Source organism: Helobdella robusta (assembly GCF_000326865.2).
Source record: "Helobdella robusta unplaced genomic scaffold HELROscaffold_3, whole genome shotgun sequence".
NCBI lineage: Eukaryota > Metazoa > Annelida > Clitellata > Rhynchobdellida > Glossiphoniidae > Helobdella > Helobdella robusta.
In genome coordinates, this window is record NW_008704501.1 from 2,889,401 (window position 1) to 2,903,471 (window position 14,071).

Here is a 14,071-nt window from a genome sequence, read left to right on the forward strand (position 1 = left end):
AAATAAATGATTAAATGATAATCATTAATATTTTGTATTACAATATAATAGTTAAGAACTGAGAAAGAATAATACAATTATGGTGTAAGGTGCAATATGCATATAGAAACATGAATACACTGAAATGCATTGTATATAGGCGTCACGGAATGTAGGCTACTTCAAATACTGAGTACGACAGTTATATTTTATATAGTTTGACAGATTTTATGTAGGGGGCGTAAATTTTTTGTTTTGTCCCCGGGCGCAGAAGACTCTAGCTACGCCATTGATATTTTGTAAAGGGAATCAAGAAGCAGGTGAAAGTTGATTGTGAAAAAGGATTCCTGGTCAACGTTTGAATTAATATTTAAAAAAGATAAGGGTAACATGCACATAATGATAATCAAATGTTAAAATTCTTCGCAGCTGGAATGGGAGTGTTTACAAAATGATTTGGCCTGAACTTTTGATATTTTGTCTGATATACTTAAGTCTTAGTATAACATATCATCTTCTTCTTAATGAATTCCAAAAAGAGTAAGACATCATTAATATAATTTTATATTTATATTCAATAATATTTTATATTATTCATTAATATTTAATATAATATAGTACTCAAAATAATTTAGTAATTTATTTGCAGACATTTTGAAACTGTGGCTAAATATTGTGATGAGTTCAGTAGAAAGTTGCCTTTGTCTTTTGTTTTAGGGTTTTTTGTGTCCACAGTTGTATATAGGTTCTGGATTCAGTTTAATAATATTGCTTGGCCTGCTGATGTTGCTATTAAAGTTAATGCTCTTATTTCAGGAAAAGTATGCTTTGGTCTTTATAAATTTTGATTTTTATGATCAAATTGTTCTGATAGGTTAAATGAAATATAATATGCTCTAGTTGTACTGGTTTGTTATGATATATGATGTATTAAGGTTGTACATAGGTGATTCATTATTTTAATATAAATTAGTACTTTCTGAATAAAATTAATTATTTAATTTTGTTTAAAGTTAGCTTGGATTTTAGCTGTTATATATGTCAAAACACAGTTAAAGCTGTTGAAAAGAATTAAACAGAGAAGATATTATAGAAAGAAGTGAGTTAGCATTTAAAAAATTGGATGAAAAGATCTCTTTATATGACACAACACCAGTCTGAGGTCAAAGTTAAGCGCCGTGTGGTGTTAAGGTGGAAAGCAGTAATATATAAACTTAGTATGTATGTCAAAAGATGAATGGGTAAGGCTCTTTTGTGTGTTTTAGACACATCATTCTTTCATTAAACTTTCTGTTTAATGTGACTAAACTTGCTAATTTAAATTATGGTTTGTTTTAATATTATTTTTATTTTGGTTTACAGAAAAAATTTTTTTCACCAAACTTAACCAGCCAGGTCATTTTGGTTCATGTTAGATATGTTTTGTTCCATTTTAATTTGTAAACCTGTAGGTCCAATTTATTTCATATTTGTTAAAACAAATCAATAAAATCTACGTCATTTTTATAAAAAATTTTCACTCACTTAAAAAGGACTTCCACAAACAAATTTGCAACATTTTTAAAATAATTTATTTTATGTAACCATTCATTTTCTTGGTAACTACATTTCATTTTTTTCCATGTTAATTACATTTGTTGATTTTTATTCTCTTGTCACTATTAAACTTGTCAAATCATTATCACAAGCCAAATTTTTACCAGAGCCAGTTACACTTTCAACTGTTGTTGCTCTTATCCTTGATTTTCTTTTGTTTATACTTTTCCAGAAAAAATGTGCTTGTTCTATATTTAATGCTGATCACTGATTAATTCCATATTAACTTGGCTTTGAAGGCGTATATGGTTTGAAGGAACATCTGTTTAATAATTACCAATCATCAACATTAACATTGCTTCTTAGATTAAATGCAATCAATCAATCAATTAGTTTATAAAGCACTATTTCCGCGATGTTCAACAGCACTTCTCAATGAATTTTGCAAACAGATGGGTCTTGAGATTCGCTCTGAACTTCGTAAGTGATGAAGAAGTAGTCAGAGAAGGAAGTAGAGAGTTCCAGGGAAAAGGGTTAAAAAAAGCAAATGCAAATTTAAGCAAAAGAGTGTTTAACACGAGTTAAGAAGTGAGAACAAGAAGACGATCGTTAACCGGGCGTTTAGGTTCAAGTAATATATCTGATAAGTTATAGTTATATATAATTTAGATTGAGACTTATACATAAATGTGCAAATTTAAAAAATTATTCTATATTTTATAGGTAGCCAGTGCAAGAAAACAGACATGGAGATAAATGAGAAAAGGAATGGGCAGCAGCAACCAAATGATCAGCTGATTTAAAAGCTTTACTTAAATGACAAAGTGTAGAATCGGGAAGACCGTAGTAGAGCGAGTTACAAAAATTAATCCTAGATAAAACTATGGAAGTAACAAGAAGAAGAAGAGTAGGATCGTCAAGAAAAGGCAAAAGTTATTTTTTTCTACGTAGATGGGCGTTTAGATTTATTAAAACATATTAATTCGAATTTAGAAGGATTAAATTTAAGACACATAGATTCTGACCAAGCGATAATTGAAGAAAGACATAGAGATAGGTTATGAAGAACACTAATGCATCTTCATATTTACTGTTACAGGTTTTTTTAGACTGAAGTTAATCAGACTGAATTGTTTTTTTCACAACCGTATCACCAATTCTTAAAGTTCTAACATTTGTAGAAATCTTTATCTGCAAATTTTTTGTGAATAGTTTTCCATTTTTTGTATTCAAAAGTGAGGAATTGATTTATTTTTAGATTATCGTGAGTTCAAACCATTTTTAAAATTCTTGCTTATAGACATTCATCCTGTCTTGTAAAACAATTCTACTCTATTTGTCCACCTATCAACTTAAAACGGAAATACAATAGAAAAGCTGTTGCCCAACTACACAGTTTTCTCTATGAAACTGGTTATTACTTTTTCTACATGCAGTTGATGAATTTTTTTTATTATTCTTAGATTTTGAAAGCAAATTTTCAAAAAGCTTTTTTAGTTTGTTTCTGAAGCTAATGTAGCTAGTTCATTACAGTCCGATGAAAACAAGGTATCTGATTTTAAAAAAATACTTTCGTGGATTGGTGGTTCATTGTGTTCATTATCTTCGAGGTAATGTTCTGTTACATCACAATAACAGTCCTACTCATTCAGTAATTCATGACACCAGGAAAAGCGTAAAATTTAGTTTAAATTTGTTCCCTGATTTCAACTAAAACTTGTAAATATGATCAAACTGCGATCACATAATGTTGTTTTTTAAAAAAAGCTTTATAAGCTAAATTAGACAAAAAACAATAAATATTTAGAGCAAAAGTGATCTAGACAAAGTACCCAGTTGGTAAAATACTGTTGTTTATTTGAGCTAGTTAAATATTACCATGAAAGAATTTTTTATATTAGTGGTACGAATGGAATAAAATTTGAAATACGGATGAATTGCAATTATGCGTCAAATGATATGGCTCATCACGTTGATATGTATCTACATTATTTAGGAAAAATCAAGTTATTTCAAATCAGTCTAAGTGTATTAATAATAACAGAGTTTGAATTTCATTTTGAAATTTTGCCAGGATGAAGAAGGTAGGATGCTAAGAAGAACAATAATGAGGTACATCTGTGCAGGTTATGTTTTTGCGTTTTGTTCTATAAGTGCTCCAATCAAAAAGCGGTTTCCCACGTTAGAACATTTCGTTCTGGCAGGTTTTCATTTTTTTAGATATTGAAAGTTATTTTGAGGAAAAATATATCAGATAATAATTTAATTTCAGGGTTTTTGCTTCCAAATGAAAAAATTATATTTGAAAATATACCAACTACAATTAATAAGTATGTCATTCCTTTTGTTTGGGCTGCAAATTTAGTGCAGAAAGCTAAAAAAGAAGGAAGGACTAAAGATCAAATGACAGCTCACATTCTTATAAGTGTAAATATAAATTATATATAAGTTGTTCATAGTATTATTTGATGCAATGCTTTTATTTCTGGTCATTTATTGTTGATGTTATAATTTAATTTAAATAAAGATTCTTAATCTTCATCGTTATCAGTTAATTTCATGTTAGAATATAACTTTCAGTAGACTACCTTCTGAGTAAAACGTCACATTCTAATCCTTTCTTTTCACATTTTTCCACTGCTGCCCGACTTTGGTTTGATCACACTTCATTTTTATCCTTCATTATGCAACTAAAGAAAAATTTATATTTTTTTATAGAAAAAATATAAAATTTTCTGTAGGGGGCTAGAAATTTTTCGCAAAAAAGTTTTGAAGAACTTTCTTATGAGTATTGTATATTTTTTTATGATTTCCATATTGAAACGTGTTTTTTATTTTATTCACATTTGGCAGAACATTACTGTTTTTAAGAAGCTCCAACAATTTTAAACTAAAATTCATAAAATTTGCTTAAAGATTTTGTAAAATATAACTTTTACCCTAACAAAAATATCTCGTAAGAAGCTTCAGCCCCAAACTATCTTTTGATTATGCCTCAGACATCACGTGGTGTGTTATTATCAAAGTATAAGAAATATAATCATGGTTCCAAATACCTGGATAACTGTACTTTGAAATTAATTTTCACATGTATGAAAAAGAAATTGTTGGTGTACTCGTATTCACGCTTTAATTACATTTCTCTAGTTTGCTGGATGCTAGTTTTTCGTCTCCTGGTCTGTAAAAATTATCCACAGATTTTTAACAAATTAGATTGTCGTATAAGTAATTTCTTATTGTTAATTGAAAATTAAACTTTTTTGCACATTTTAGCTTATTATTTTAAATTCCGATTCGTCTTAATCTTAGTTTTCTTTTTTACTTTTTCGTTGTTTTTTGCATTCATGTTTTTTTATCGTGCGTTTCATCTTGTCTATATCTCTGTGCTTATATACAGCTTGCTCAATTGCAGAAATTTTTTTATTATTTTAAAATTAAGACGTATTTATGTCTGTTAACGTAATTTTAATTTTTAATATTACGTAATTTCATATTACCTATCGTAATACTAGAAATAAATGCGATAAGTATAATAATTTGTTTAATGTAGACTATGCATACTTTTGCTTTGCATGCAACCTCCACTTTTTGAGATGTTATTATTTCTCCCTTCCAGGCTATAAATGACTTCAGAGGAAAAAGCGGCATGTTGACAAGTCTAGACTCTGTCACTATACCATTAGCATACACACAGGTAAACAAATTTTCTTAATGTCATATGCGTTAATTTAAAACTGTCCGGTAAAACTGGTAAAATGACTCAAACATCTTTAAAAGTTATGAAATCAATTTTATAAATTATTTTCGTAAAAAAATTTTCTCTCTTAACTGGTGTTATTCAACTTTAAAAACCTTAATTAGTTAAAACCTGTTAAATGTAAATTTTTATCGTTATTTATTTTCTTTTGATACATTTTAACAGCACTACGGTATAGATTTCAATTTCACTTTACTTATTTTAAGATTCTACTGTTGAAAAAATTTTTTATGAAGGTTTCAAATTTAATGTTTTTTTTGAGGTGGTGATTCTTGCAGTTTTCATATTTTGTACTGCCTGCCTTATGGGAAGATATAAATTTGACGACGGGGATGAGGCAGATTATCATTTACCTCTACTCACAATATTTCAATTCATATTTTACATGGGATGGTTAAAGGTTTCATCAAATTACAAATTTTATAATCAAATTTTATAACCATATTTTTTATTAACGTTTCTGCTTTTTGGTCTGTTACGATGTATCTCAAAAAACAGCTAACAAACTATAAGTACATTTCAAGTCAAAACTTGAATAATTTATTTCTAAATTTAAATTGATTAATTTAATTCTAAATTAATTACAAAACAACTAAATTACAATGAATATTATTGATAGCATCAAAAATAAATATTGATAAAGTTACAGTGTAAAATATATATAACAAAAGACAAGTGACTAGTTGCATTAACTCATTATAGAAATATTAATCTATCTGCCATGTGTTGCTGCAATATCAGAAAATATGTTTTATTTATCATTTGATCACTGTGAACGTGGCGCGTAAAAACGTTTATTTATTGACCTGACAAAATCGACCAGAAGATCTAAAAAACTACTCATCAGCCAAATATAAAATTGTTAAAATTGACAACTGATAGACTCAAAGGCGTATTTACAAAAACTGTGGCCCTAGGCGCACGACCAATTTGGGGCCCTCTCGCCTATAAGGCGATCAATGATCATAATACAACAATAGTTAGAACACTCATACCCATGTATTATTTAACATGCATAGATACTACAGCTATAGATACTAGTTAGAAATTACAATTGTCAGTTTATTACAGTTATATAACTTTTTTCCTGCTCTTCAATTTCGCGAAGGAGTCAATGTGCGCATTGAAATCGTATTCTAATGTCTCCTTGGATTCAATGCATAAAATAGACAAATCTCCCAGCTTACATTGGCTGATGGAATTCCGCAAGTAATTCTTGATCCTTTTCAACACAGAAAATGACCGTTCTCCAGTTGCGTTTGATATAGGAATGGTGAGAAAGATTCTTAGAAGGGTTTCCACATTGGGAAATGTACATTGTAGTCCACCCACCACTATAAGCTGGTACATCTCTACCGCAGATTTTGCGCCTTCTTCCTTAGCGAAATGCAAAAACTGTTTGATTTCATCACCAGCGGTATCCAAATTAACTTCCTCTTTGTATTCTTCGATCAAGGCCGAGATCTTTGTGTTCATGTCATCTACCTTGTCCTTGAAAAATAGACTGAACAAATCATGTATACCTTTCTGCAACCGAATTACCAACTAGATTTAAGCTATAGCTAGAGCAGGGAATGTAAACTACATTGGGACTGTGTGCCTTGATTCGCGCCTGCAAGCCAGAGTATCTTCCAGACATGTTAGAAGCATTGTCGTAACTCTGTCCCTTGCATTTTGTGATATCTAACCCCCATTTCTTTAAAACGTCTAGTATCACTTGCTCCAGATTTTGAGCGTTATGAGCATAGATGTCAACAAAAGTTAAAAATCGTTCTTTAATTTCACCATCAATGAGAACATATCTGAGTATCACAGTTAACTGGTCCACGTGGCTAACATCAGGTGTTGAATCAACAATCAAAGAAAAATATATCGATTTCTTTACTTCTGAAATAAACTGATCTCTGACAGCATTGCCCATTATTTCAATAAATTCGTCACAAGTAGCATCATGTGACAAATAACTAACAGAACCACTTCCCTTGTTACCGTACCGAGCAATATGATTTGCTAAGAAAGGGTCATATTTTGACAAATAATTCAAGCAACTAGTAAAGTTGCCGTCATTGTTGTCATGACCACGAAAAGCCAAACCTTGAGAGGAAAGAAACTACAGTTGCTACAATCCTTCGTAGAACTTATCTCCAGTATTGCCTTTCATCATCTGACTGTTTCGCCATTTGTTTGTCAATACGCCCGTTTGCGTTTAAGCGTTTAGCCAAAGTGCACATTGCTTGAACATGACCATACGAATTTTCATGTTCAGAAATTTTCGCGGCAATATTTTTCCAATCTGAACACCCATTTGTTGAAAATTGACTATCTTTATTTGGAAACAGTTTGCATACATAACAATAAACACTTCCACTAGTTTCACTGAACACTAACCATTCACGTCTTTCTTTTTGGCCATTCGCCTTGGTCAAGTAAAAGTTATGTTCAGACAAATGACGAAAATATTGTCTGCCACGATCTGTCATCAACATGCTAGCGCGTGAAAAGTCGCCAACATTTTTTGGTTTGAAATCCAAAACATAATTACGCATGGTTTCTGTCAAATTCGCTGGCCACATAGCAATATCTGTCAAAATTTCACTATAGTTGTTATCAACAGTTTCAATACACGCGACCTCTATAGAACCTTCAGCCGGCGGTTCAGATTCTGGCAATTTTGTTGGATAGGAACTCAGAATCCATACTGGCTGTTGCCGAGACGACTGCACTTTGATTACCAGCTGTTATTTCTGTTTGAGTAGTTTCTGATGATGGGGTTACCGGTCGTTTCGCTAAAAATGTCAACAAGGCGCCTTCGTTTTTCGCATTTTCTGCTTTTCTTTTCTTTTGAATATCGCGTTTTTTGCACCTGAGGGATATTGTCCCATAGACATTGTTTTAATCTTAATGAAACGATTGTGTTGCAATCAGCAGCAGAAAGGAAAAATGATCATTCATCCAAACAGTGAAATTATTAAAATAGTTTAATAAACTGGCAATTAACAATTAGTTATTGCAAAAAACTAAAATTTGAATTGAAATTTTTAATTGAAATCTGTGACGTAAGATGCGCCAATAGTGTTCGAATTTTACCAAAATTCAAAAGTTTGTTTACATTTTTAATTTAGGGTTGAGCGAAAATTCGCGCGCGCATTTTTGGCAACGCATAAATTGTTGTTTGTATATTTTTTTTCATACGTTGTTCAAAAATATTTAGAAATAATTATGAAATATATTATCTGAAAATGTAAAATTAATTTTTCTCAAACTTATTAAATTTTTTTGTGCGAAATATTTTGAAGCCTCCAAAAAACTCATTTTTCAAGTTTTGGGGGCCCCTAAAATCTGAGGGCCCAAAGCGCGCGCCTAGTGCGCCTATGCCTAAATTCGCCACTGCTGATAGTTTATTTTTGAAGATGGCATGCATATTTGTTAAGACCACTTCCGGTAAAGCATTCTATATTCCAACGATTCTGTGCGAAAAATAAGGTGTTTGGTTGCTTTGTTTGAGTTTTACAAAAGACAAATCTAAAATTAATTGGCCTCGTTCTAATGTTTACAATTCTTTGGAGTATAGTCAAAACGGATAGGGGAGATGATTGATTCCGTAATAGCTGGGCAATTTTACTTTTCTTTAAACATTTTTAATCATGGTTTTCATGATTATTACTGCAAGGGTTTTGTGATGATGAACATGATCAATTATTGACAATTATTGAACATCTTGCACCTCAGTTAAGGTAATCAGCACAAGTTTTCATTATAACTTCTTGATTGCCTTTGATCTCAATAAAATTTTGGAAAAAAATGATTATTGAGCTGAATGAACGAAGATATAATTTTATGTCGTCATCAGAAAGCAACTTTTAAACAGCATTAATGAGATACAATCATCGATATTCCTGCTAAAAATTAAAATAAGAACGGGAAGAAGAACACCACTGGTTAATGCCACAGGTTAATTTTTTCTGTATCCAGGCTTGATGTGAACGTCCAAATAAAAAGTTAGTAAACCAGAAGAGCAGATTCCAGAAACTCCATAAGTTTCTGAGTTGTTAACTAGTTTGACATGTAGAACAAAGTACATAGTAAAAATAGTTGAATATGTGATGAAAAATACAAAACGCCTAATGTATGCCTTTCGAAAATTCAGATAGACTTTGTTGCAACGTAATGTTCCTCTTTTTTGATGAGATAGCATAATTTGAAAGTTAATTATTTTTGTGTAGTTGTGTCTTGTGATATGGTTGATGATTACCCTCCCCCCCTACTGAATTTCAATAGTTACAAACTACAATAGTTCTGTTCAACTCCCGTCCAAAACTTTTAATGGAGAACATTTTAAATAAATTTTTGATTATTCAGTTCTTTACATTTGGTATACATTGTACAGCCAATGTTTTGGTTTTATATATTTCTGCGTTACTACTGCTTCTATTTGCGTTTTTTTATTTAGTGGAATTTTTGTCTCACAAATACGTGGCAATCGTTGAATGTAGTGTCATTTGTGCGGTAAACATTATGAGACATTTCTGAACACACGACGTTTTTTTTAGGAACAATAGGAACAATATATCCAGTCATCAAAGTTTAAATGTTAAAAGTTAAAATTTTCTACTGCAAAAGAACTTATACAAATGCTTGCTTTAAAATTATTTTCTAATAAAGATTTGACAGCAGCAGTGACAAAATAGTTCCATGTTTCATTTTATACAGATTTGTTTTTATTTATTGAATGCAAACATTTTTTTCAATCCATATCTAAGGAACGCCTAAACAACATTTTTAATAATTTGTTCTAAAATTAGTTAACTAATAGTTAATAATCACTCTTGTTGAAATAGTTGAGTAGTTACTATCTTTTTAACATAACGATACTAGTTAACTAATTTTTATAGATGGTTAACGCATCACTGAGAATCAGCGATTAGTGAGATAAAAAATGTGAAAGGTTTTCTGTTAGTCGATCTGGCAAACAGAAGACAAAGTTTTGAATGAATAAAATTACTTCATAAATCGGATAAAAAAATTTTGTTGATTATTTTTTCCATTACACAGCAATATGAACAAATGAATGATATAGGTCTGTAGTTGTTGGGGGTACAAAAATGGGACCTTTAAGTGCATACGTGTTATGAAATAGATAATAAAATTAAATATTTTTATGAATTATTTTACAATATTTATTTACTGAGAGCGTTTGCTAATTTAGGTTGCTCTAAGTGGGTTGCATGCATTCGGTGATGATGACGATGACTTCGAGCTCAACTCTCTAATTGATATGGCTTTACAGGTTTTGTTTTTGCTTGACTAGCAAAAATTGATGTAATATTAATTTTACAATTGTATGAATTTCATTTTACCAAAGTGATCCTCTAATGGGGTGGGTTTTATTCTGAAGAAATGACTCTCCAGGCGCTATTTTTAATCCGTGTCATTGATTGATACCAAGTTGCGAAATTTTTGCAGATTGCTCTCGTAATGGAAACAAGTTTATTTATTACAAGTTAAAATTGACAGTTGTAATGCACGGTGGGCATGCTGGCGTTGAAGATGATATCGTCTTTTTTGTCAACAAATGGCATTTTGCAATTGGTCACGTTATGCTAAAATTAAAATAATATCTTCAAAATCCCCGAATGGCGTTGCATGTGAGAGCCACGTTATATTTAAATAAAAATAATATCTTCAAAGTTCCTGAAATATTTTCATGACCTAATATCCTGACATGAATATGCGAGATTAATTCGATGATTCTCCGTAAATTCCTATTTCGTTATTTTTTTGCTTATTCTCGTAATTTACATTTTGTTCCCGTTCCAGTAGAAAAGTGATTTTCAACGCTCTTTTTGCCATTTTTTTGCAACTTTTTAACTATAATTTAGACGGAATCTCGAATATTTTTTTTTCATGGTCTAGCGCGGGGTTGGTTTTCTACTAACTGCTCTGGGTTTAGCCAGAGAAGGTTCGGATGCAAACTTGGCGTGTCCACCATGCGATGCTCTAATAAGCAGATGAATATATCGTACTCGGCTTTGACATCCCAGTAATCTGTTTCCGCTTGCTCAATAAGGCTTTTTGATAAATTTTAAAACAAATATGTCCTGAAAATTGCTTTCAGATTCCTAAGTGATTTCGAAGTAGTTAGAGGAGAAGATGGAAAGTTCGGGAAAAAAATTAGAAAACGCAAAGACTGACTTAGCTCAACACTTTTTAACAGGAATCAAGAAAAGTTTTTAGATTTATAGATATAAGTTTTAAGATTCGTAAAAGTACCTATCTCAGTTTCATTAATTAATATTATTATTATTGGCATGTTTGTAAGAGCCCTTTAAAAAAATCTCAGAGGTGCTAATGATTATAGCAGTACATTACGTAGCACTTTATTAAAGCAATGGAGAAAAAAAACACATATTAGCACGAGTAAGCTTGGACAAAAAGATTGTTTCAACCTATTACGAAATTGAATAACAGACAACGTTGGATCACGAAGGTTCCTAGACAAACATGTATGATAGTTATGTTCTTGTTTTTTTGAAACCTATTTTTTAATTTTTTGAAAATAGAATTCATAAATTTTTACATTTACAACTGGATCGCAAAAACTAAAAGCAAAACATAAAAAGAAATTTTTAATGATTTCGCCTCAGATTATTTGTTATAATTTAGGGTTGGTTTGTGACTCATAATTAAATTGAAGAACTAATTTACGTTTTGTGATTGAATTTTTTGTTTTCATGAAATATTTAAAAGGGCTAGCAATGAAATTCTATTTTTAGTGTTATAAACTGTTACTAAACTATAAGGCATGAAAACAGCCATATTAAAAAGTAGAAAAAAAACCTTTCATTCTTTCGGTGTTTACGTTCTAAGACAATATTCATAATTGTGTTTTATCCGTTTGTTAATAGTTTTGCAGGTGAATTAATAAACACATTTATGCAGTCAAATTTATATTCCTAGACAAAATGTTTGTTATTTCATTTTCTAGGAATCCTATTTGATTGTAGATCAAATGTATGACGTCTTACCAGAATATGGGCACGATATATTCTGGAATAAACGAGTTGAAATACCATACACAGAGATGTCCATCATGACCATGAAAGATTTCTACATTGGATCTGCCACAACATACCAGTTTTTAATTTTCGTTTTACATTTTTTGAAAGCTATACGAGTTTGACAGTTATCGATTCGATATATCATTATAATGGCGCTAAAGTCATAAAAAATGCTTGAAAATCTTGAGGCGAAATTTTGACTGCAGACATTTAGTTTTTGTTGAATTATATTTTTTTGTTTTATTTTTATTATAGTAGGAATACAAAGATATATATATATATGAAGCTTTTTTTGAAAACAGAAAAATAGAATTGCATGATTATTACTTTATTCTCCTTTTTATTTTTAGATTAGCACTGTTATTGTTACTTTAATGTTCACAATAATTGAAATTTTATACCCTTTCAGGGTTCCGATTTCTCAACACAGAATAGTTGAAGTCATTGAATCCCCAATCAAGCCAGAGAGGCTTAAGTATGGTAGAATTTAAATATTTCATTAATTGTTTTTCCGTTTTATTATTCAAATAATAATTTCAGTCTTAAACAAAGTTTAGCAAAAAAAGAAGATAAAGAGAAATTGCATTAATTTTTATACAAAATTTTTTCCCCAATACTTCTTAAAAAATAACAATGGTTAAAGTTCGGCAAGAGCCTTTCATAAAATTTTTTGCACCAGGTATTTGGTTAAAAAAAAGTCAGAATTTCAAAAATTCTGCAACGCATAATTATGAAATAAGTTATTTTGGGCTTTCCCGCATCTAGTTAAAAATTTAGTTTAGAAAACTTTTCTACGTTTGGCTCCAAGAAATTATTAAAGTTTTTTCGAAAAAACACTAAATAGCAAGCGTTTTTGAGAATTTTACGTTAATCACTGAAGCCTTTCGGTTCATACAAAATAATAAGAAAAATTTCTCGAATTTTTTTAAAAAACAATTTATCGATCATAAAGATGCCGATCTTTTGTGGTTGACTCCTTCGTCGCCCATTGCTTGACGTCACAAATTCAATGAATATTTAGTCTTTCTCACCTTTCTTCATTTTTGTCTAGATTTAAATTGTTGTGGTAACACTCGGTTATCCTAACTTTTATACGAAAATAATCTATTGCAGTATGTCAGCATTCCAATACATGATTAAGTGCGGTAACATTCATAATCACATTATTACTTCTACGTCAATAGTTGACAACATGAAGAATGTTAGAGCATCGGACGTCATCTCTCTGGCCATAAAATTTTTTGCGGTTATAGGCACGCACAAAGCCAAAATTTTAACATAACGATTCAACAACAAAATATATATAGAATGAAAAACTACAATTTTTAAATTTCCAGTTTGGTTAAACGTTTGAAGACATTGAAAGAAAGAAGAATCTCGTCAACGAAACCAACTGAAAGTATGTAAAACCTTTTATTGTCATTTTAATAGAAATATAAATCAGCAAGGACGAATTTATTAACTCTTTTATCATGTGAGCTTAATATAGCTATGTTAGCATAAAGTAAAGTGATTAAGAACTGACTTAACAGAAACAATGTAATTAAAATATAACGCATTACCCAGTACATAGAAGATGCCAAAACAGTCCTGAAAGGAATTTATGTTGCATATTCAGGCAAGCGAAAGAAAAGCAAATGAATTTTAGACTATTTTTGGAGAAAGTTAAGGTATAGAGATGTTTGGGAAAAGAACTTCTAAAGCTGTATTGCTAGCTCAAAAATTTTTCATGAAACTGATA

General features: G+C 30.5%; 1 protein-coding gene across 1 annotated transcript; it reads left to right on the plus strand.

Annotated features, from left to right (window-relative positions):
- Nucleotides 1-391: 391 nt before the first annotated feature.
- On the plus strand, nucleotides 392-12,452 carry HELRODRAFT_65850 (hypothetical protein; the record flags this gene model as incomplete). The annotated part of the gene is made up of 8 exons (XM_009021202.1): nucleotides 392-519; nucleotides 629-800; nucleotides 3,590-3,719; nucleotides 3,788-3,942; nucleotides 5,132-5,209; nucleotides 5,535-5,672; nucleotides 10,479-10,559; nucleotides 12,258-12,452. Coding segments are annotated over 8 exons (1,077 nt in total), but the record flags the coding sequence as incomplete, so codon positions are not given.
- Between the last annotated feature and the right edge of the window lie 1,619 nt (nucleotides 12,453-14,071).